Source organism: Chiroxiphia lanceolata, chromosome 3 (assembly GCF_009829145.1).
Source record: "Chiroxiphia lanceolata isolate bChiLan1 chromosome 3, bChiLan1.pri, whole genome shotgun sequence".
NCBI lineage: Eukaryota > Metazoa > Chordata > Aves > Passeriformes > Pipridae > Chiroxiphia > Chiroxiphia lanceolata.
In genome coordinates this window covers 59,126,552-59,152,544 of record NC_045639.1, presented here as the reverse complement: position 1 = coordinate 59,152,544, position 25,993 = coordinate 59,126,552, and the positions used below count along the sequence as shown (strand labels likewise).

General features: G+C 39.4%; 1 protein-coding gene and 1 long non-coding RNA gene across 2 annotated transcripts in view; one reads left to right on the top strand and one right to left on the bottom strand.

Moving 5' to 3' along the window:
* Window positions 1-25,993, bottom strand: part of SGK1 (serum/glucocorticoid regulated kinase 1) — a 67,872-nt gene that overhangs the window by 35,003 nt on the left and 6,876 nt on the right. The window contains exon 2 of the mRNA XM_032682758.1: window positions 7,583-7,798. Within this exon, the coding sequence (XP_032538649.1) occupies window positions 7,583-7,798 (216 nt within the window). The remainder of the gene's footprint in view (window positions 1-7,582; window positions 7,799-25,993) is intronic.
* The window catches only part of LOC116784296, a 35,885-nt gene continuing 16,681 nt past the window's right edge, over window positions 6,790-25,993 (top strand). The window contains exons 1-2 of the long non-coding RNA XR_004356017.1: window positions 6,790-7,514; window positions 7,608-7,745. This is a non-coding gene — a long non-coding RNA (uncharacterized LOC116784296). The remainder of the gene's footprint in view (window positions 7,515-7,607; window positions 7,746-25,993) is intronic.

Below are 25,993 nucleotides of genomic sequence, written 5' to 3'. Positions count from 1 at the left end.
GAGGTGGCCCTGCAGCCACTCCTGTCATCTTCATCTTTATCTTCATCTTCATCTTCCCCGTTGTTCTGCAGCCCTGAACTCCCTGACTGTGTTAAATGTGACTTATGGCTCCCTTAATGGATAAGTGTGAATTTGGTTTTAAGTCACACAGCTATTTCACAGACCTAGTCTTTAGCTATCTGTATATGCTCTTACGCACACATACATGACAGAGTTTGTTTTGTCTTTAGTGTTGTTACTCTTTAATTGCCTGTCAGATTGTTTGTATGACCTTATCACACAATGCAACAGAGCCCTTTATTCATCTACTATGAAGCATGGAATTATCTTGAAAATGAGCTGAAGCAATGCTTAAAGATGGGTGATAAACAGATTAAAATCAAACTCCAATAGAGGAGAGCAACTCCAGTTGCTCTTGCTAAAGAAGACCAGATGCTCTTGCTCTTTGAAGACCAGATGGAGCCAGCATAGCATTAAACTGTACAAAAAATGTTCTTTTCAAACAAAGTACTTTTTTACTGATTTTGTTCACTTTCTTCTTTAACATCAGATAATAAAAATTCAGATACTAAGATTCTGAAGAAATTGAGAACATTCTTCCATTTAAGTAAGTAAATCTCTTGACCTTATGTGTCTGACCACTTGCTAATCAGGACAAAATTAAACAGAAATTTCGTCTACTGTGTTTGGTCTAAATTCCTCACACCCACTGTACTGGGTTATTTTCTGGTTACTACCACCTATGTATAAAGGAATACCTTTCTCTGATCTCTTTGATTGTCAGCAAAGTAATTTGGATCTTTGAGTCAAAAAGGTGCTAGATAATCACCATATTAAAAGTAAAGATAATTTTAAAAAGAGAAAGAATGTAATTTCTAACTCAGGTATTATGGAAACCCCATGAAAAGTACAATAAATAATTTTCCAGAGGTAGATGTCCTCAGGGAAAACCCTTGACAGTTTCTTTAAAATAAGAGATATTTTAATTATCTTCAGTAGTGTTGAACCAACATTCAGATAGGAGGAGTAGAACAGTTTTAGATTTTGATATTGACTTGTCCAATTAATTTACTAAGTCTATGGTGCTTGAAAAGGCCCATGATGGATGTAAAAATGAATGAGTGCTTCGCTGTGTATTTGTAAAGCAGATGATTGATGTATCACATCACTTCTTTGAGCCATGGAACTGATTTATATGCTCTGTGCTATATAGACGTTCTCTTTGTCAGTTGGGACTGTAAAACCCGCCACAGGCAATTGTCTGCTATTCAGGCTTTCCCATTCACTGAAATTACACATAATTTTAGCCTGTGCATTTGCAAACTGTGCTTTGCCATTTTCATTTGAAAATGCCTTTGTGTTAAACATTTTTGACTTGTCTAAATAAATATTATCCATAATAACCCTATATCAATCCATTACAAAGCCATGAAACTACGTACTGCATTTAGATTTAATCCCTGAAACAAAGCTTGTTCCCACCTTACTCTTGTGTTGCTTTCACAGCTGATTCTCACAGCTGCTGAGAAATCTGAGATTGATTTTCATCTTGCTAAAGCTATAGGATCTGCAATAAAATCATATCTGAGTCCTTGGTCTTCGAATATACACACAATCAAATTCCTAAAGCACAGACACCTATTGGCAGATAAATTATGGGTCGAGGTACTCAATTCCAAATTCCATCAAAACCCCACTAGTAACACATTTATACCATTAGCTAAAAGAGCTTTAGTGTAGTCAGCTAGAAACAACTATTTAAGAAATGGCTGTAAGCTCTGCTGGTGAAAAATGGGTTTTTCATTTGAGGTTGTCAACTCACAGGATTAAGCTACAACTTTGACTTGTGATGATCCAGAAAATGCAGACCTTCTACAACTAGAAGTTGCTGAATGAAGTACAAAATACCTTCTTTACTGTTCTAATTACTCATCTTGAGCCATTTGCTTCTCTGAAACTCTCTTTAATCTTCAGACAGTACTGTAATATATTTCTGGAGCAGAATATTACGACTGGGTTTATTATGAAAAATAATCAAACAGAAACTGTGGAGTTCCAGTGGTTGTGGATTCTCAGACTAACTTACATGTAGTATAGAATGATTTCCTTTACTGGTTTTAACACCTTCCTTTGGATTATGTTGCAAGTATTCTTGTCGATATAACATTGAGCAGTGAAAACAGGGTTACATGATAGATTACCTCTCTGTATGTCACTTTTATGAATACAAAATGCAGTTCCCAAACTCAGGGAGATAAGCCCCCATCCTCCAGTCTTAGGGGGCATAACAAAATATACCCTGAAATCTGGAGTAACCAAGTGTAAAGGCAGGAACATCCTACACATGAATATATTAAAATTCAGCCAGTAAATAAGTTTGACTTTTCTGTTTTGGCAGACAATTTCACATCCCTGTAACTTTTACATTTAAAGTCTGCTTACAATTTTCAGTCTTTTATACCACATACAAAATTTTCTCATTGTTTCTGTACTCTATGTTGGCTTAAATGGAAACTTTTCAATTGCTTTTAATTTTTTCTTTCCAGACCTATTTCTACATTCGTTATTGCAATGGAGCAGGCAAATAAAGCACCATGATCTTTCTGAAATTATTTTAATTATATGTGTTTTTTTTCCTGTCAGCAGCTTTCCCTGGAAGAATAACAAGAAGAGACAAAAGAGAAACCAAAACTCATCGAGAAAATCTTCATAAATCTTTCCTGAATCACTGCATGGGGAGATGCCAGCAAGACAACAAGGCTCACGCACCAATGTCAGCCTGAGCTATAGGCTCATGGGACCATTGGCCTCTTCATCTGTCCTTTGCTCCTTGACAACCTCTTTCCAAAGGATCCTACTTACCAGGGTCTTTGCCAGCCACTTCAAAGTGGATTTCATTACAGAGATGAAGCAAAAAATGACATAATTTGGCCTGCGAGGCCTTTTCCAGGCATTTGTCGCCCTGGTATTGCTGGTCTGTCCTCACCCACATCAGGTATATTTCACATCCTTCCCCATGTGCCTCCATATGGGACAGAAGTAGATTCAGTGGATGGAGTGCTATACTCCTAAATGAATGCATAGAGTGTCTGCTTTGCTGTGCGGGATTAACCTCCTGAGCTACTCTTCTGAACCAGGGTCTTCAGTAAGCTACTCTCTGTGGCACCCAGGGCTGCCTTCTAAAATGATCACGGTTAATTCAAGACCCTGCAGTGTGTACTGAGTAGTTATAATTATTCCATCAAAGTACATTACTGTGTTTCTGTCTGTATCAGGGGTAATCTTCCATCAGGTTGTTAATTTGCCTAGGTTTATTAGAGCCTCTCACAGTCCTCTCCAGATATGATTTCACTGAACAATTCTGTTACCCAGACTTTCTTTTTTTTCTTATTTCTACTTTTCTTCTCCAAATTATCTTTTATTGCAGCACTTTTCACATATATTGGTTCCAGGAGTAATTGTGCCATACTGAGTTTTCAGGATTTTCATTTCCGTGTTGTGTATGTGCATGTGTTTGTGTATTAACTAGCACTTATCAGGGTGGAAATCACAGAGTACCTCATTACCAGAGCAGATCATTAGATGTAGGAGCATTTTTTATACAAAATGTGTGAGAAAACCATCTTTCCCTAAAAAGCCCACTCAGATCTGTCACCAAACTCTTTCTTTATGGAGAGTTAGTCAGATTTTTTTTCATCTCCACATTTTCTTAGTCCATTAAAAGGCATTTATTTTTATTATACTCCTTTATGAAATGTATTTCATCTGAAGCATATTCTTACCCCATTTCAAATGCAGGTTTCTAGAAGCTGTATGTTATTTTTAGGAGAGATTTGTAAGTAGAACTATCTCAAATAATTGCCCAGCCTTTGGTTTGGGAATATTTTTTTCAGTATTCCTCATCCCTGAAGCAAGATTTAAAATATGGTAAAGTACTGAAATCTGACCAAAATCAAGAGCTCTTCTACACATAGGAGCTTTGAATGATTTTCAATAATAAAATAAAATTCCTGTTGTTGATTTAATAACACGATCCAAAAAGTGTCTATGAGAGTAATTAACTTCCACTAAGCTGCAAAGGACTTGTCCAAAAAGGCAGGAACATTGAATTCCCTGCTGCCCTAAGAAAGATTTTCCTGATGCTCCTTCACAGAAGACACTATTGACAGATGGACTGCCGTGGGTGTAGGAAGACAGGGCAACTGCCTCAGCAGCCTCCATCTCTTTTCCACCACCTGCCCCGCAGAAGTGATAAGAGAGGGTGAAGAGACTAAAATCCACTATATACGTGGGGACAGACCCCTTCTGGGGCTAATGGGGCTGAATGCCCTGCTCAGCACCCCCGAGCCCCTAGTCGTGCAGTGGTGGCTGTGCTGAATGCACAGACATGCTCCTGGCAATTTGAAGTCACATTGCCTAAATGGGGTAAGCACATTAGTTTGCTCTTTCCTTCCCCTCATCCCTTAGCTAGGGGCAGCACAGAGGTTTTGTTTAGCTTTGGAAAGAAAAGACAGCTCTAGACATTTAAGGCTTTGGTTTACTAGATAGAGATGTGTCTGTGATGCTTCAGGACAAATGTCAGCTGATGGATAGGGCAACTGGATTTTTTTTAGACAATGAGGAAAGAACAGAACAAGCTTTGAACCTAGCTCTTGGGTCTGTTTGAGAAAAAAAGAAAGATATTTTAAGTTCACTAACAAGGTCTTATCTTTTGTTTATTTACAGAAATATTTGAAACAAGGGCATAAAAATACAGTGCAAATGGAATACACAGGTCATGCAGAGTATGAAAGAATTTTTTTTTCTGTGTGTATGTATGTATGATTTATGTCTAATAACCCAGCCTGGTAAACCCTCACCTGAAAGATTTAAATCACACCCAGTTTTCACCATGTTAGCCTCTCTCTATTTAGTAGGCTGTAATGCAACTCTAAAAGATGGTTTGCCTGCTTTTTCAAAACCGGCTTATTTACGCAAGGTATTCATTACACAGCATGGTAATTTATTTTGAAGGGAAATTTATCCTCTTCATCAAGCCAATGAATTTTGTGCAACCTGAACTATGTAGATAGACATGGAAAAGCGAGGACTGGTTATTGTAAATCATTACCTTGGCAGTGGTCCAAAGCCTTTAGGGCTTCAGCTGTTACACTAGTAGAGCAGATATAAGCTCCCATATAACTAATCCACATCGGTTACAAAAAACAATAATATACCTATGTAAGTCAGTCATGTGAAAATTAGCATGATTTTCTGGCAGTGTTTGAAAATTACCTAGTCCAGTGTATAGAATGCGGAAAAAAGTCATAAAAATACAGACGTAATATGCTATCATACAAATAATAGAGAAGACTTAGTAGAGGTTACATCAGTAATCATCTTTATAAACTCCACCTGACACATGCCTTAATAGAAAAGCCTGGGGAGGTGGAAATGAAAGCATATCATAAGAAAAAAATCTCGTTATTTAAAACACTTTTAGTTTCAATATAATCTTATTTACACAAAGTCAATTTTTAAAGACTTCACTACATAATTGCCATCACAGTAAACAAACTAATGATTTTTTTCCATTATTCTGTGTTGGAAATAAGAATAGGAATACAGACGTGTTCCCTTTGGTGATGGGTTTTGATCAGATTGGTTTCTATAAGACCTTTTTCAAGCCAATCAGAGTAGCCTGAAACCTGTCAGAGAAAGATTGTTGCCAGAATAAGCCTTTGATAATATTTCACAGCTGATTTGTTTTTGAGTTAATTTGCCCTTGAGCAAAAGAACAGTGTCAGTAGGATCCTTGTATGGGTTGGTGTTGGACACAGCACAAAGGAACTATAATCACTATACCAGTACCTGGTTGCAGTATTGGAAAACAGAGAAGGAAGAGTAATGGGGAAAAAGAAATCAGAATTAGCTAGGAGAGACGACTGACACATTCCAAGCTCCCTGCTGATTTAACAGAGACCATGTTCTCTTCTTGAAATACGGAACTGTCTGTTCAAGTTCATTGATTTAAAGTGAAGGGAGTTATTTCACGTTTATGCAGTTTGTGCCATTTGTAACCCTTGAACAGAGTCTCACCCAGAAACTCTCTTTAAACCTTGAAAAGGTCAGACACAGAACTCCTTCAGACTTTATTATTAAAAGCTTCCTGCCTGGTTTTACTGTAGAGAAAGAGACAGTGACCTTACATTTAATCACATCAAGGACTCTGTGCTTGAACTTACTTAAAAGACTCCTTATGCAGGATAGCTCTATCCAAGAAGTCTTTTGCCAGACAACAATGTTTTTAAAGCAGCGTGCAAAATATCCCCTTTGCTGCAGACTCCTCCTGCTGAGTAAGCAGCCTCTCCACGGCTTGCAGTAAGGAGGCTGAGAGAGGTCCAGGGGAATCTGCATTCAGCCAAATCTATCCCATATGCATGTAAAACCTAATAGAAATCAGTTGTGAGGCCCTACGGCTGTACGGGAGTACATGTGATTTACAGCAAGGCAAAGGATTTGCAGAATCCACCGTCTTTGGTGCTTTCATTTTTTAATGCTTCAGCCTGAGCAAAATTAATCTTCTTAATGAAGTAAAATGGAGGAGTAATTAGCTCCTCTGCTTGCACATGTTTCACCAAAATGCCTTTGTTGGGTTTAAGAAGCACACAGGACTTCCATTTCTACCTACTGCTGGAATTTCCCCGTTTAAAAATGCAGCAGATGCAGCTTGAAGAAATGTTTCTGCTCTGAGCTGTGTGCTAAGTCTGATAAATGCCTTGTCACATTTGCTCTGCTTTGTACTTGGAAAGATTCTTATTTGTTTGCTTTTATGTTTCTACAACTGTCTCCTTTTTTGCGCACCATTTTCAGGCAGGGATAATTTTGTCAGGGATAACGGGCTCTCAGCAAAACTTTCTGTTCTGCATTTGGCTTGTCTCCACAGGGATTAGGTGGAGGTGAACAATGAAAGAAAGATACAAAGTCTGCCTCTGAAAAGCCCCTTCTTGACCATTTCATCTCAGCCCTCACAGTTTTGCCACCTTCACATCTGTGTGCAACTGCCCAGCACAACATGCAGAACGATGTCATTTATAACATACTGGCATAACTGGAGGCAAAACAGGGTTTCCCTTCTGCTGAATCACTCACCTCCTGTCACGGAAAACTCCCTGAGACAAATTCGGACTTCTAAAGAGAAAGCTAGATATGGCTTGGGGGGAAGGAAGAAGGGTGGTCTGGTAATTGTGGGACAGAAGGGAAAAAATTAGCAAGTCTGGGTCCTTTTCATCACCTATCCACACCTGTTTATGCAAAACAGATAAATAATACTTATCGTTGCTGCTAATCTGTTCAAATACTGTGGGAGTACATCACAACACCTTAGTGAAGAGTCCTTTGTTTTTCATGGGTATCGAAGTTGAAGGTAGAAAACAGAGCCCAAATGTGCACAACAGCCTTGGTCAACAGAGTTTCAGGTTTCAGAGAATTCCCTCTCTTCAAGGGAAGCACCATCTCATAAGTACAGACCCGTTGTAAGTACAGACCCATTATCAGTGTAAAACATGTAAACAAAGTTTGGTGGAAGGAAATAGTGGCTTACTTTGCTGTTTCTCTGACTCTCCCAGGAGCAGGACTCGGCCTCCTGAGGAGCTATCCCTCGCTGGAAAGGGTGGTCGTTCAGGCAGGTCTGGCAGAGTGGAGGCTCAAGCTCTGAATCTCCTGGAGGTAAATGCATCACAGTGGACCCCGGGTATTTGAGGCTGGTATGTGAGTGCTTTTCAACGTTGACCATTGGGCTCTTAATCCACCTTCGTACCTGTCAACACAGAAGGAGGTTATGGACTCTCTTTGCTTTATGGCAGCTGGGATGGCACAGCAGGGTTTGCAATGAGGATAACAGCACAGTTTGGGGAAAATAATCAGATATCAGGATCAAGATCGATTTTCTGCAGGAGAAAGTACTAGGCCATGTCAGGGTGCATGTGTGAATGCACATCATAACCAGGCTCTTTATGCTGAGAAACTTTTGCTGCTTTGTCCAAGTCTGCCAGAAGTTTATCTACAATACATAGTTTTCAGGCTTAATAAAGATATTGAAATATAAGGTAGACTGCTGAGAAGAGAAAGACAACTATCCAAAGCAAGTACTTTCAGCCTAGACAACTCAGTTTCCCCATGGAGAAAAAGCAGACAGGTTTTGCAGGAATAGACTTGCTTTCTGCAGTCCTTTTTTCCAACAGCAATATTTACTGTATCATCTCTTACTTCATAAACTATCTCAGCCTTTTCTGTGCCTCCCATCACTCCATTCAAGTGTCAGTTTCTCGTGTTGACCTGCCACAAATTTTGATCCTGACTCCTCTAAACTGCCTTCCCCTGCCTTCTCCTTGTCTCCACAGCCCCCTGGTTAGGACTCAGTGTACTACAGCAGGATGGACACTGGTTATGAGCATAATACACTGTGCTCGCTGTGTCAGCCTTGTACGCTTTGCTCTTCCTTTTGCTTCTGTGACTGTTTCTTTTCCACCATGTGAATCAGAAGTATTCGATTTTCTAACAAGTTAAGCGAGGACTCAGAAACCTTTCTGAGCTCTTTTCCTAAATTATTTTCCATTGTGAAAGCAAAAGGACCTCTATGTGAGTTGTGGTATATTTGCACTGAATCTGATCAGAACTGTCTCATTTGAATGCGAAGGACAGATAGGGATGTGTCAGGATACACTCTACCAGCCTGGAGGGGGAAGGCTGAGACAGCCATGGCTGGCAGCCCAACTGGCCTCCTATTGACAGGAGGCAACCTCTTTGCTTTTTGAGCTTGGTGTCCCTGGCCTCAGCATCACTGTGCTTCATTAGGAGATGATATTTGCCATTAGAAGATGCTTTACATCAGGAAAACAAATATTTTATGTTACATTAGTCATGAGCATGACTGCGAGTGTTTGATTAACTGTGGAAGTCTATATCTCAGCAACTGGTTACCAGGATTACGTACGATAAACAAACAGAGTGAGACATATCTAACCAGCTTTCTGCTGGTGACTCCTCCATGAGCGAAACGCCTGCAACTGCCCTACTGTGCTGACCTGCCGGAAATCTCAAGGTTAGGAAAATTTCTCTTTCCTCTCTATGGAAACCAAACAAATAGATTTCCTTCTGTGGGCAAATGAGCCACTTCCCACTGCATTTCCCATTTCCTTTTTTTAGCAACATCAGGTTGTGTGGATAATATTATCCCCTACTTCCATGCTCTGGAGCATCCCTACAAGACTATCTGGACTGTTTTAGCTTCAGGTTGGTGGGTCGAAGTTGTAGCAGGAGGGATTATTTCTTTTTCAGATTCCATTTCAATAAATATGTATTGAAACTGATCTTTTGATTCAAGCAGATTTTAAAAACATTTATTTTTGCCAATCATAATTGCCTCTATGATTGTTAAGCACATCATTAAATATATTATTCTCCACAAGTAAATACATGGTTGTGTGTCTTGATCTAATTCCAAATTTGGTATGTTGAAAATAATAATTATATTAATGGTCAAAAAAACCATGCTTGATTTTCCAGTGTAGTTTTATTATGGGAAATGTGCAATGTATTTAATGTGATTCTGAGAGAAGTAAATGTCTGCTCAATTTGTCCTTTTTAGGTTTGGCCTGGTGATCAGTTAAGTGTTTTTGGACCTGGTTTTGCTTTTCTTCTTTGACATCCTGCAGCTTCAGTTATATCATTATGGGTGCACACAGTGTGCAGGAGTGTGCATGAAAAAAGAACCAAATTGACTGCAGAAAAGGGCCTGGGATGCAATGAGCTGCAAGTTCAGTCTTTCTTAAAAATTCAGGGAGCATAGGTCAGTCTATTGCTTGAGACTATTCAATTACATATGGCATCAACTGAGGCAGGGATTCAAATGTAAATCTGGATTTGAGGTTTCATTAACACCCTTTGATGTTAGTTTTATGGTTTTGAGTTCATGGGATTTGCAGTGATACAGTTAAAAAATAATTTCTATTGTAGCTTCACCTGTAGTTTCACTGTCTTCTGTTTCCATTTACATTTTTCTAGCCTGCCTGTGTATGAAGAAGCATTCAAAATGTGACCTGCGTACTTCTGATACAGCAAAATCTGCCTGTATGGAATGACCTTGTAGCTGTACCTTTTAATGGCAATGACATATACATTCTGCAGTATAATGATCATAAATTAAAAATTACCCACCAGTGCTTTAATTTGTGTGAATGGTAATGATGAGGGAAAGTAACAGTGAGTGCATTTCAAGAAGCTGCATACATCAGAGTATAGGTGGCATCTTCTGGCTCTAGCAGCAGCAAGTGGTCCTTGAGTTCAGGGTGAATTCTAAAGAATTTTTCTTACTATTATTTATTCCAAGCTGATTCCTAGTTTTAACTCAGATACACATCTTTTTTTATGGATTACTTTTTGCTGCTTAAAAGTGTTGGACTAAACCAATGTTTTCACGTGATAGGTCCATATTATTTATACATTACAGCCTGTACTGAGAGATGAAGAAGTATGATCACGAACACTAATCTGGTCACGTTGTTCTGTTTGATGCAACAAAGTTTTGGGGAAACTAAGATGGGAAAATCGAGCTTTGAGATTGAATGGACTAGTAAGATTATTTCTTTTAATGGTTGGAAATAGTCCAAACAGGTCAGCACATCCACAGTTCAAATGCACTGTCAGAGGAAAGCTTTAAAAGAATTCTAGTTTTCCTTCACTGTTTTGAGCAAAGTTCAGGTTCATATATATCCAGCCACATCTGCTCAGTCCAGGATGCTGTGCTGACTTAGTGAAATACATGTAACATTTCAATAAATTTAAATGAGTCACTCTGAAAAGTAATATATAACTTACAAACATCAATAGAAACCAAGACCTGCATAGCTAAGCCAAGGAAAGTTGTTTTTCTTTTTTCGGAAGCTGTTGCCTCTGTCTGAGGCGCCACGCAGGGGCCCTGTGCTGCCCAGACCTGCCCGGCAGCTGCTCCAGGGAAGCCAGGATGGAGCTGCTGCTGCAGTGGGTGCCGTGGAGCTGTGCTGAGAGCTGGCATGTTTGTTGTTTTAAGAACTTGCCTACATGGGTGTGTTAATGTCTTCTGGTCCAGTCACGAACTAGGTAAATACACATTCAACCCCTGTGTGGATGGCTTGGTTCAGAATTATAATGGGTTTAATTAATTCTGCAGCCATTTACTCCATTTATCTAAGTTAAAACTTCAGGTTTTATTCTGAATTAAAAGGTTCAGGAGGACTTTAACAACATTCAACTCCTTTGTAATACCACTTCTTCAGCTAATTCAGAATCAGTATCCCTTTGCAGACGAACCCTACATTTGTATTTTGAAATTCATAAGTAACATGCACAAAAAGTGTGGAAAATGAAGTGATTCACCACTGATTTTCAACATTGTCCAAAAGCATTGAAAATATTGATTTGAAACTGGAAGTATGAATTGGCAGCATCTTTGTAGCAGCAAGGCCAAGATCAGACTTGGGAAGAAAAACAATTTCCCTGGGCTTTGCTATGCAGGTCTTGGGTTTCTATTGATGTTTCAAGATTATGTATTACTTTTCAGAGTGACTCAGTTTAGTTTATTGAAATGTTATGTGTATATATTAGTCATTGAATTATAAGTCTACACTATATGCTTTCGTCTCGCTTTAACCTTAATAGACTTCAAAGATTTTTGAGTTCTTAATATTTACATTTACGTTAGACAAGTGCCTTACATCTATAGTTCTGTTTGACTTGGGTTATCTTAAATGCCTCTAAAGATTTCAAAGTGCAAAGGTTCATTTCTTTTGAATTCACTTCCACTAAAAAATCTCCCACACTGAATTGCACAAAAAGAAAAAGAATTTTGAAGAAATTTCTCACAGTTTCTTCCCTGACTTGACAAAGACAGATTAACAAGTAGCATATGATAGTTTGCTATTTAGGGCATTATATGATCATATAATCATAGAATGGTTGGGTTGGAAAGGACCTTAAAGATCATCTAGTTTCAACTACCCTGCCACGGACAGGGACACCTTCCATTCTACCGGGTTGTTCAGAGCCCCATCCAGCCTGGCCTTGACCACTTGCAGGGATGAGGCATTCCCAGTGTCTCCGGACAACCTGTTCCAATGCCTCACCACTCTCATAATGAAGAATTTCTTCCTAATATCTAATCTAAACTTACTCTCTTTCAGTTTAAAGCCATTACTCCTTGTCCTGTCACCACATGCCCTTGTAAAAAGCCCCTCTCTAGACTTCTGTAGAGTCCTTTTAGGTACTGGAAGGCTGCTATAAAGTCTCCCCAGAGCTCAAATACCACAGTGTGAGGTGCATAATTCTTTATGGCACTGTAAGGAGTATTTGATTATTCAAATACACTATTTTTTTTATTCTTATCATGATATCCATCTACCAGTAAATAAATTAGAGCCTGCTCCTAACTGCAGGAAGCAGTTCTGTTCTGAACTGTTTCTGAAGATTTCTGTACTTTTGTTTCCAAGGTAGGTCTCTTTAAACTCCCCAAGCAACTTCATACACTATTACAAAGTATAGGCAGCTGACTCTTTGAGTGTGTCTGAAATAATCCAAATAGAATTGAGCAGAACAGAAAGAGCTCACAGTGACTCTTGCCCCATCATGACTATAGTTTCTTTGTGCTTTTTTCTCATCAACAACTTGTATCTGCTAGAAATTGCTTCTACTGCATGCCTGGTTTTGGACCATCCAACAGTTTCTGGTTAAGCTATAACTGCATTCCTGAGAATCACTGTTCTCACACTGATTCTGTGAAGGAACAACCTCACAGGCCTGTGCAGATAGACAGTGGTCTGCTTTGCTGGTGGTGTGTGCTGAGCACAGTCCATCTTAGCACTGAAGCTGCACATCAGCATTCTGTCATGCACAGGGCTAGTGTGTCTTGCTTTCTAAGGCTGACCAAGACATCAACTCTACATGTTTGTGCAGACAACCTTGAGATTTGTCAAATATTGCCTTACTGCTATTAGCTAGAAATTGACTAAAAATGCTTCAGAGAGCCTTTGCCTTGCCTTTCCTTGCTTGGAGAGAAAAAGTGCAAAGCAAGAAAAAACGTAGGTCACCAGAATTGTCTATGAAGCCTGATCAGCTCTAATGTAATTACTCATCTGAATAATTTCTGAAGAGAAAGGGTTTTGAAGTTGTCAAAGCAACTAATTCCAACTTTTCAAAAATCAACAATTTCACATTTTCAAGTCAAATGACATTTTTACTTTTTTTTTTACTTTTTTTTTGAAGATTGAACAATTTATTTGGAACAAATGCAGTCAACTTCACACTCATAGACCTTCATGGCTAGAAATAAACACCTCTCCATCCTGTCACATTTTAGGAACTTTTGGTACTGCTGGTTTTGTTGGACCACCAAAGGACCTCTGCAACTAGTCAAAGTTGTTTGATATTTCTAGCATTTCTTGCAATGACCACAACTGAAATTGATGAAAATTTTCCCTGTTCTTTAGAGATAAGTGAGTTCAAAGGAGCACTGTACACCCTTCAAGTATGTAACCATGTTTCACTGATCCTAAACTAAATTGAAATGTGACCGTCATTAGATAATAGCTTCAAATACCTTTTTCCCAAGCTTGGCCTATAGTATTGCTGAAAGGTGCGCAAGTATTTTTTTAAAGGCTCTCTATTTTCTGACTCTTGTTTGCTTGAGTTTCTTTGTTTGCTTTACTTTCTAAAAACATGATATCCAACAGTGATAATCTCAGACTCAAAAATTGCCAGATGTGATTAAATGAGATTTGCCAAGTTCCAGGGGCTTTTTTTACTCCTAGCTTTTCCTGTTATGTAATAGCAAACAGATACAGATTTAATTTTGTATGGCTCAGTTGTCAATGTCATCAGTCAACTCAGCACATTTTATATTTTAACTAGTTATTCATAGCCGGTCCCCATCACTGTAAGAATGAGCAATATTTTCCGTGAGAGAACCACCAGCCTGTTCTCTAGGGCCGCTACTGATGGAGATGTGGATTTTTCTTGGAGGCAAGAAGGTGCTGGTGGTACCAGTGGCCATCCTGGAATGTTCTCCCTTTCTTTGGAGAGACTGAAAAACCTGGTGCTTCTCAGGACATGAACAAGCTTGTTTTCTGGCTTGCCAGCTGAGTATTTGACTTTCAAGACTGATGAATACACTGGAAAGGAAAAGGCATGTTATGTAGGGACATAATATCCCGCCCTTTGTGGATGTGGGAGTCACTTTTCTGCGCTAAGCATCTGATACAGACTATGGATTTTCGTAGGATTTAGCAATCAGGTGGGAAGATACCTATTCTGGAACAGTAAATATTAGTGTGAAAGAAGGAAGGCATAAGTTTGTAGACAAATTTGATAGGCCATTAGATATCTAAAATTGCAAACATTTGCTGAGGACTGAGGGTAAACTGAATAATGGAATGGCTTGAGGGAAACTGTGGAAATCTGCTGGGAGGTCCAGTATTATCAGCCAGTTCTCAATGAAACATCACACCCATTGACACAAGAGTATCAAATGTAATCTGACAGCCTATGCAACCGTGTGCTCTGTACAGCAGCATGCCTCTGAAACTTTGGACGGGCATTTTTTTCCCCCATTTTTGTGGGAAATTGGAATAAACCAATCCTTGCACTTGAACTCTTCTTTACTTAAATTTCTATTATTCATTAAATTTTTGTTTGCATCAGTTGATGGGTTATTAGGGTTCTCAGTCAGGTCCTTTATGCTACATGTTGCATTGCAAAGTCTCTGGATATTCTTTTCCCTACCAGACAGTATCAAATGCCTTGACTGTGATCTAGGTCAGTGTATGTGTGTGTGTTTTAGTTTTGGCTCCCAGTGATATCAAATGTACATTTCTCCTTCTCCTATTGCAGTTCATCCGATCCCTTCTTTCCTTTTCCTGACATTATCTAATTGCACCGTGGACAAGGATTTGAATTTTCATCCATTATGTAAACCCGAGGTGGACGTGGAGCTCTTGGAATCATCTCCCCTGCAGCCTTGAGGGTGACTGTCAGGAAACTTGTTTAAATTACAATTAGGGTGATTAGAGAATGAAAAGCTCCATTGTTCAGACTGCATACAGTCATCTACTTAAGTGGGAAGTGGTAAACGAGAGGCAGGCTGATTAATGCCCGGGCTGAGATATATCACTATTTTCTAGTTGGCTTTGACATTTAATTTGTCATGTCCCATGGGAAATGCAGCACAGCAAAAAAATCAGTTTGTCAAATCACCTCAAGCTGTTTTTTTCCCCTCCAGCTCCCTGACACACATCACTTTGTTGATTATTAATCACATTTTATTTTAAAAGGGAAAGTGAAGGGCAACTCACTGCATAATCATCATTTGTTGCTTTCTCTGCAAAGCCGAGAAACTGCTCGCAAAAAAGCAGACTGAGGTCAAATAGCAGAGCACATTGTTTCTGTCCAGGCCTGGATGTACACAGCCTGGATTTATGTAGAATTTAGCCCTCCAAATATGCCAGGAGAAAGGTTACTTGCACGTGAAGGAGATCTGTGGAAAGACAGATCGGCCACAGCTCCGGGTGAAGTTTAGGGAATAATGATGTTCTTCACAGGAGCCCCAACACACTCTGGTCATGGACAGTGGGTGCTGCAAGACAGGGGAATGCCACTCTGGCTGCAACAGGACTCCTGCAAGCCCTAAGGAAATCTGTGCCAGTTCTCTGGGGTTCAGTTTCACCTCCCATCCTTCTCTTCCTTTGCTATTTCATAATAAATTCTTTAACAAATCTTTGTGGAGAGCCTTCAACTTTGTGACTGCCTGTATAAATGTCACAAAGAAGAGCACATGAAAGTATATATGATGGTCATAACCTGATGCCTTTCATAATCTTCCTGGCATCCCAGCAAATAATGGAACCATAAGAGCTGGATTAGATGACTGACCTATCCTACTTCTGGGTTTTTTCTAGTTTATTTGGAATGTAATAATCTCCTACCACCTCCATCTGCCTACAGCCAGGTGGATTTATGTTGTACAGGCATTGGGCAGACTGGTCTAGTGTAAATACCCATCACTCCATCAAATTCAATTCATACTTCCCCTTCAGCTGCTGTCTCCAGGTTTCCTCCCATAGAAAAGAGTGCACCAGGGGGACAAGGACAGAGTTGCTCCAGCATGACAGGGACTTGGGCACATACATGAATCTGAGGGCTGGGAAGTGTTAGTGGATTTCTCAGACCCAGGCACAATCCTGGTTCATGCTGAGAATTTAACCTGTTCTGTGCCACATCTCTGCTCAGGTTCTTAATGTGGTGACCATTTCAGGGCTTTTGCCATGATTTGTAATCAGTATTGCTATTTACACACACACATACACACATTTACACACACTCTTCTGCACTAAGGTATTTCCCTTGCCAACAGCATCTGGCAGAAATCAAATCTAACTAAAGGAAAGCATAGTAAACATTTCTGTGTTTTTTGCTGTCATCAGTTGCAGTGGTAACATGTCAAGTAAATAAAGCAGATTTTTATGATCTTAAGTGTGAATGACACATCTCCAGGCCGCAGCAGAAAGTCAGCAAAGGCGAGATTCTTAAAAAATACGTCAACATGTGACTGCATACAGAAACCAATCCCAAAAGATGATATGTATCAAAATGACTTGAGGAATTTGGGATCCTCTAAATATGTGTTTAAATATTCCTGTTGAACACGATGCATCCCTGTAAGCTAAGGCATGAAGAGCAGCAGAAAATTTAGGCACATCAGTAGTGCAAATAATGAGTGTTAATGAGCACACAGACAACTGTCTGGCTGATTTTCCCGTTCCAGTAAATAGGAAAGCTTGCCAGCTCCAGTGATGCAGGAAAAAGTCTGTAAAACCCACATCTCCCATTCATAGCTAAATTAAGTTTTGCTGTGCCTTCATACTGACTGACTGATTTATTTGAAATGTGGCACCAAAAAAAATCTAAACAACTGAATAGTCTCCACTTAAGGTTTTCCTTTCCTCCTTCCTCCCGTGTTGTCCTTGATAACAATTGTTACTGTCATGGGATTCTTTCCTCTGTGAATAAATAAATAACTGATGTGCTGGAATCAGGTAAGAGCTCTTGGATCAGTTGTAAGCACTGATGGTACTTGTTTCTACACAAGATGAGACAATAGATTCATTGTCCATGCTGGTGTATAAACACCCTCTGCGTATTATGTCAAAGAGGAAAACAAAACAAAATGGGGTTTATTGTGTATGTGCAAATCTAATCTTTCCAGGCTACCAAGTTAAAAATGCTTTTCATCTAGATCAAATAAAAACAACATGAACAATACAACCCCAAATCTATCCAAATAGTTCCAGGCTCCTCAGCTGTACCTTCTCTTCTCTATTCTCTGCTTCATGTCAGCAAAGCCAATTGACAGTAAATCTAAGCAAGTTTTATTTTACCTCCTGCTCAGATAAACACCACATCCCACATCTATTAGTCAAAGCCTTAAATCAGTCTACAGGGTATAGTGAGCATCTGATCCAGGCACAGAAGTCAGGGAATGAATGTTTGCGTGTGAATGGGCTGCAAAGGTAGGTAAATAAAAAAAATCTCAGGCAAAACGAGGATATGATAGTGTTCTTTTTCTCCCTCTCATTTTCCTGATGCAATGATTATTTTGCATCCTTCGGTAGTCTGGGCTGAAATACTCCAGCATTATAAAGTTTAGCTGCAGTGCAAGAATAATGACTACAGTGACAGAACACTATGGACGACTGGTTACAGCATCAAGTCCCATTTGGTAGTCACCCTGGGCTATTCAAAAACTTCATACTACTCAGAGCAGGGAAGCATACTTTGCGTGGCCTGAAATTAATAACTGTCCTATTTTGAATTTAAACCTGATATTGCACTTCATTAGTCATGTTTTGATTTGGCAGAAATCGACCCTTCTGATTTGTTATATAATATTCCATAGCATCCTAATTTTTTATCAATCTTTAAGGCAACCAGGACCATTAGATGAGCCTGTTCTTTCTGGCCCTATGAGAGAGATGCACCAAAACACTCACAGAGCTGCGAGATGGACCATATACCTCAGAAAGCTGAAATATTCCTGGAGAGGCTCCAGGTGAGAGATGACAATGGTTTTTCATAGATCACCTCCTTTGTAAGGCAAAGCTGGGCTGGGACCTGGCAACAGGGACTTTAGCAGCCCATGCAGGCTCACCTGCAGTGTGGTCTGGAAGTGCCGTGGGGGAGGCTGCCACAGCCTTGGTCAGAAGCCCCACTTAAGCACTCAGGAGCTCTGGGGGTGTCCTGTCATCTAGCACATTGGGTAACACTGACAAAGTAAATGCCTTTGCTTTTCTACTCCTGAATCAAAGGAGACATTGAATAACAGGATGATAGAATAGGTTTGGGTTGAAAGAACCTTAACGATCCTCTAGTTCTGAACCCTCTACCATGGTCAGGGACACCTTCCACTAGATCAGGTTGTTCAAAGCCCCATGCAACATGTTTTCTCAAAGGAAAATCTTCCAGGAAAATACCCGTTTGTCTTCCCAGCTTTTTCTAGTGGCCAATTTGCCTTTGCTGTTGAGTTGCTAAGAATACTGTTTGAGTAAGTCTTGATCACTCAAATTAGCCATTTTTAAATGGCATCCCAGCTGAGATGCAGTGGACAAGGCACTGATACATTTCAACTGGGATTTAGAAGATTATTTTATTCTGAGCCACACAAGAACTTGCAACTTAAACTACTATCGTCAGTGAGGATTTAAACTAGGAAGGGATTTTATAATTCAAGTGTTTTGGCAAATTAATTCAGTGCCAAATGTGACCAATTCTTTTCAGATCTTTCGCTGATTTTTATCTGATTTTTTTCCTAGGCAGAGTGATAAAAATGAACTTATGTAAAATGGCACCACTTGATACATACTCTGTCACTGTAGGAGAACATATGGTCCTGAGTAATTTGAAAATAAAACATACATCTTCCTCTAGTAATTACACACTGTGAAAGTAAACCTCCTTGATGCAAGAGACTCTTATGAGGTTAACATTTGTTGATTATTAATACAAAACTTTCTGATCATGATGTTCTTTAAAGATACATAATGAAATCTAGCTCAGTCTATCTGAAAGTTGAACCTAACATTTATAGCATTTCTTGCTCCAAAATCAGCAAACAAAATTTATTTATAGTCCCATGAGGAGAAAACTATTATTTTCTAGTTACATTTCAGTCTACTCTGAAATGTTTGAATTTTACCAAGCTTCCTCTCGCTCTGCGGAGAGTAGATGCCTCATCCACTTGAGGAATAGGTCCTAAGAGTCCTCCTTGGAGAGGGGGAAATGACTCAATGCTTCAAAAACAAAACAGCAAACACAAGATGAACAAACAAATGTGAAACCCCATCCCATTGCAATTTCATCACATATAAAACTACAGCTGTTTCAATATGTGAAACCAAGCAATTTCTCCTGCACCTGTCAAACCTGCCTGACATTTTAATAAATTGTTCCATGTGTTGGTTTTACTCATGCTTTAACACAGAGAAATATGGTCTTAAAAAGGCCTAAGTACAGACAAAAAGTAGAGTTAATTGGAGTAAAGTCACATTTTCAAACTGCCAGTCAAAAACAGTCATTCATAGGTATTAAAGAAATAAGGGGTCTTAAGTGAAAAATGCAGTAACAGATGCAAACCAGACACACTCAAGAATAATGAAACAAGGGAGGCTTTCTTTTTACCGTCTGCATTATTTCCCTTCTTAACTTAGTATTTTTCCAGGGGCACACTCACACACACAAGAAACACATTACCCAGCACTTTTATTCCTTGTGATTTTCACTTTATTTACAAGATGATGGTAATAAGGATCTTTTTTTTAGAAACACAAACTGGAGTGTAAGTCACCAATTCTGACTTATCAGCTTGCGGGCTGGAGTCCCCCACATGTGTAGGTTGTTGGTTTTGGGAAGCCTGTGACTAAGGCAGCTCGTTTTGAGTCTCTTTTTCCACATGCTTGGTTGAGTGTGAGTTTTCTTTTGCCTAATTCTTTCAAATAAAAAAAAAAATTCTGAAGTCATTTCGGGTAAAAGCTATTAGAAGCTAACACATTTTTCCTCTGAGCAATCCAACATTTTTTGAGTGTTCGAGGCCAAACTGGTTAAACAATAATTATGACATCAGAGAAAAGTATCTACTGTCAAAAATACCCCACAGATAGGAGGATCTACATGACTTGGTGTGTAAATCCTTTTACAGGACTCCTAGTCACTAGGATAAATTACTGTGTCAAAGAGTAAGTGAAATAGTGAAATAAAGAAAGAGGTATCATTTTGCTTAAAGCAAACAGAAGCTGATGAAGGGAGGCAGAAAGAGGAAATGCCTGAGACAGACAAGTTACCCAGGTTTTTAAATGGACTGAATAGTTTTTCTAGTAATATGACCATGAAATAAGGGAAATCAGACTACAGCCTGGCATTGTGGACTTGGCCAGTAACTTCTTTGCTAAAGACAACATTTGAAAAAGCAGCAAATACACCAAACTCTCAGCTCCTTGTTGTCCCTGTGACTCACTGCTCTCACTGGCAATGCAGAGAACCTGGCCATAAGGCACACCTGCCTTCGATTTGCCTGCTAGGGCGAGGGGACTCATTTTTATGTGGCATACCTACACTGGAGAAAACCAATGTGGTTACCATTTGGGTGCAGAAGCTGCTGGGGTTTTCCAAGGCTCACACAATTTCCTCCAAAAGCTTCATAAAGCACAGTGATAGGCTGGACTCTAGCAGCTTGCAATGGAGAAGCAGCAACTTCTCCTTTTATATCTGTATGGCTCTCTTCAATGCACAAGCTACTACATTAGGAAAGATTGGTTAGGCCTTGGAGAGAAAAAAGGGAGAAGTAAAATTAACAGAAGAAATTTGATGAAAAGAAGACAATTCACTTCTGGAGAACTGCCAGTGTGCTTGGAACTACACAAAAAGAGAACCTCATCAGGCTTTTCTCATATCTAATTGCAGCTCTTTCAGGCTTAGTATATACCGAATAACTAGGAGATGGAATGAACAATCTCAGAATAGCTCTGACCTCTTTTCCCTTCAGCATTTCTTAATTAATCTTAAATAGAGAAGGAAATAATTTATTTAGTCCAGGCAAGATATCCCAGAGCAGTCACCTTTGCTCCCTCAGCACTGTTCTCAGAAGTGTAGCACAGAAGAAGAGTCATAAAAAATAAAGAAAGTTTTGAATCTGAAATGAGACTCATTCCTCTCACAGGGGGCTGGTGGAAGGTGTATGCATGTACACTACAGGCTTAGGAGGGAGTAGGCACTAATGAGGGCTTCTGACAAGGTGAATGAAATCTTATAATCTCCTTATCAAAAACAGATCTCCTGTCTCCTCCAAGTGCATTGTAACTCCTCACATTATGCACTAGGGAGACATTGTCAAACTGAAATGCAGGAGCTAAAAGAGAAGTGTCAGGGCCAGAATGACGAACGGAGAGACTCTAAATTTCCTCCTGATGACTATGTTGCTTCTTGCCTCTCCACCTCTACGAGGTTCTTGGTGGTGTTAGAGGCCTTGAGCTAAGAAATGATTTTGTCTGACATACTGCATGAAATATTATACCTAAAACAACCATAAAAAGAAAAAAAGGATTTAGAGAAAGGCACATTCAAGCCTTTTTCTTCTAGTCAGGCAATGATGTAGCAAAAAACTTGTCTGGCCACAGCATCTCGTGTGGGAATACTGGCTTGTTCAAATGGAAATAGAGAGCTGGTATAGAAATGCCTATGCTGCGACATCAGAATTCACCCTGTTTCATGGGATGGGAAGACAAGTGACGAGAAAACAACATATGCCCATTTACATATACACATATGTATGTATGTATGCTGTATGTTAGTATGCATATATACATATGTTTAGGTCTAGATCTTGGGATCATCTGGAAAAATCAGTGAAGGGGCTTTTTGTCTGGAAATATTTTGGGAAGTGCAGGAAAAAATCTTCAAGACTAATTGAGGAACTTTAGTAGAACAGCACTGACAATGCTAGTCTGTTGCCTTGATGGGACCCAAAAGATGGGTCTACACCAAATCTAGCAGACCTGTTTCAGATCTTCTCATATATTTTAACTGAACTGTAGGTCAGTGCATGAAGATTTATAATAAGGTTTTAAAAAAACTGGCACATTCACAAGATCCACTTTCATTGCATGATTATTCTAAAGTGGAGACAACTCTTGCCCAAGGCTGGATGGAGGAGCAGGTACTTCACATTCTCTATTCACATTTAGGCAAGTGATGACCAGAGATACTACACCTGACATTACCTCAGTGCATCCAAGGATTTGGTTGAAGCTATAATAGGCAGAGGAGACATCCCTGTATTGCCCTAATGGCAGAACAGCAGGAGGGCCTTTTCTGCCCTAGCACACAGAGATACGTTCTGCAAAATCCATTTTTTTTTGAGGAATGTGGTTATTTCATTTGAAGCAGAGTCAGTAAGAATGTACCAGAACAAGAATACAGAACTTGACAAAGAAGTGACTGTGGAAATGTGAGATGCGGATGGAGCAAAAAGCACTGCTTTTAGAGGCAATGGGGATACTGGCACTGTTTGGTTGTCTGAAAATGCCCAGCCTTTAAAGCAGTATGGACTATACTGGGCCAACCACATGCCCACCATGCCTGATTCTATGTGGAAAGGCGCACAGTTAACTCCATGTCAGATCTGGTGAACCAGGCAATCAATGAACAGCTCTGGTTGAAGGCTGCATCTTTAGGATGCCCATCTAGAGAGCTGCTAAGCATTGAGCAGCATTTATGTTCATCTGGGTTTTGAGAATTCAAGACCATCCCTGACTAGTAGTCCTAAATAAAAAGTCTTGGTTATTATTAGCTTTGTCTACTGGCTTTTGAGATGACCAAGAAATCAGACTGAAGTCAGTGATATCACTGTACAAAGGGGCAAGGTGTCCACAGAGCAGAAGACCTGACAACATGGATCCAGGATGCAAACTGAGCACAGAACCTGGGGACAGAGCAGATATGGTTTTTATCACACCTCCAGTCTGTTGGCATAAGAGAAAAGTCAATCTATTGAGCTAAAGATGGCTTTGGTTTGTATATCACAGACTGTCCTCCAGCATTACTTTCCATTATCTTCTCTTCACATGCACATGCCTTTTCTTATAGCTATTCTTTACATAACAGTTTTACATAGAGGATTTCCACAGTGACTTTATTCCCATAGCATAGACCCTTAATCCAACACTCTAACCAGCAAAGTTGATGTTACAGTGGCTGTTATTAAAAGGAACCTTCCTTTAAGTTGACCTTTCAGGAATGAGGGATCCAAAGTTTTGCATGAATCGGAGTGTGTCAAACAATGATAATGTGCTTCAAAATGTCATTAATTTTAAAGCAAGAAATAAATTATCATTATTCAACTTCCAACCTACCTACAGTTAAGATGTTAAAGTTTAACAGTTTTTCATTTGATAAATGCATGGATCTTTTAGGAAAAAAAAAAGATACTGAAATAACTATATATTTTGTCACTAAATTAATTAACATGGAAAGGATTTCAAACCATTTTATGGACCTATTCTTGGGTCAAGTTTTTTGCAATACATCTAGAAATTTTATTGCTGACCTACAGTTTGAACATTTGGCTTAATGGCCTCTATTACTTAATTCTGCTGTACACTTGAAGACTTTTAACTGCCCCGGTAGAAAGCATACATAGAAGCTGACTCAAGCAAGACAAATATCTAATAAAAAATACAGAGCACAAAATAAAATAAAAGGTATCTTTCCCATCCGTAATTGCAAAAGACCCCAACTCTCTTCTAATCAGTCATATAAAAATAATTTTGATGGCAACAATAACCAGTTATTTTCATTTTCTAATTTGTATCCATGAAGCCTCAGCTAAGATTTGAAACTGAATTATTTGGGTGGTGTCAGTCTCTTTTTCTCTACCCCAAAGAGCTTGCAATCTAGACAGGCCAAATGATGCCTGTTAGGACAGTTGAAGTGGATTCCCAGGGTCAAATGTTATACAGGAGTCTGAGTTGCAATGAGAAGTTTGTTTTCCTGTGTAATCCTTTAGCACCCAGTATTAGTGCAAGCTAGCTCCTTAAAAATGCCCCTTGAAAAGGTCTCAGCCCACTGGGATGCTGGAAGAGCGCTGCCTTGGGTAGGTGAGAGTGGAACCTTTCCAGAATGTGAAACTGGCAGGTTCCATCCCCATATCACATGTGTAGTCAGCTGGCAGTGGGGCAGTGGATGCAGGATTCCCCTTCCTTCTTTTAGGGTAAACTTCGAGTGTTTTGAGGAAAGTCCTGATGTGTACTACCAAACTGACTGGGATTTTTACCCCTCGTAGTCCTCTGGATCTTTACAGAAGACAACCTCCACTGCATGTACAGTGTACAAATAAATATATGTAGCTCTGAAAAGCATAAGCAAGTAGGTTGTTTGCATCTGAAAAAGTGACCCCTTGCTACTGCAGTGCAGCATCTGACTGCAGACACAGCTCTTCCTTCACTGAAGTTGAGACATAAAATAGTTTACTGTTGGTGGTGGTGCACACCAAACCAATTTCTGACCATACCTATGGCAAAAAGGGGTAGCCCCTTCCCCGTACACAGCCCACCATCTGTGCTCTTGATGTTATGTAGAAATTGGCTTATTGGGGGATTGCTTGTGGGACACATAAAGGCAGTGACATAAGCAGTGTGTTACAGAACACAGTCTCAGGCTCTTACCTCTTCAGGCATGTACTGATGTGCCACGGTATAGGAACAGGCATGGTCATACTGGAAGACACTTATGATACAAATATGCCCTTGGCACTCTTGACTTTGTAGGCAGGCAGAATCTCAATTTGTCATGCTTTTCTCTTTAGTAATTTCTCAATGATATGAGTAGATTAGAAATAAGAGCTTTTCAAGTTTAACCCAATATCTAGCATCTTCAGATGCCAATGCCATGTCAGCAAGACTATATCAAACACTTCTGACTGTTTGAAAAAAAAATAAAAATTGTGCCAGTGTTGTTAAGCTACTTAAAACTCCTGTACAACTTTCAGCCACAGCAAAGCTAGCAGATGTTTGCTGCTGCTGTTTCAAGAAAAGGAAATCTTTATTTTAGTGATGGAAAGTTATAGTCAGGGTCAGGAAAAAAAGAGCAACTTCTGTCTTTATATGAACTTGTCTAACTGACTAAGTAACCTATTTTCTCCTTGTCCATTTATCTGAAATGGGCGTGATTATTCTACCTCATAAAGATATTTTGAGTCTTGGTTAATTGCTTATGAGCTGACTTGGAAATCTCTCAGTGCAGAGTCTTCAATAAACATTAAAATTATTGCCTTCAGAGTTATTAATTGTTTTCCTACTCTCTACATTTAATTTTCTTGCTTTAAAAGCAGCTGTTGTAAATAACAATCACTAACAATTATTTTGTGATAACATGCTATTTAGGAAAAAAACCCACTTCTCTCTTATTGATCTGAATTTGCAAGTCTGTTTTATGGTTTTAGCTCTTTCTTGGTTTCCCATTGCTTTAGCATCTCCATTTACATGTTTTCTGGCAGACATGGTTCCTGTCCTTCCATTTTGTCCTTCTTTACATCAGCCAGTTTTTCAGAAGGATATAAGCTTTCCCCTTGCTTTCAATTCTTTGACTCCTTTCTCCATGGACACAACTCTCAACTTCCCCTGAGCTTGTAACCCTCATCAAAACCATGTCTTTAATTAGTAGACAGGGTAACATATACACTGAGTTGCTCCGAACTCTAGTCCTTCCCAGCCTCTGCAGATCATATTTATCACTATTCCCATTTGGCAGAGGAATCACATTGATTTTTCAGCAGACACAGCTGTCTGCTTTCTCAGTATCTCAGTTAGCATCACATCTTACCGCAGAGCCAAGGGTGTCTAAATCCCTTTGTGCTGTTCTTCTTGCTGTCATTTTCTTGCATCAC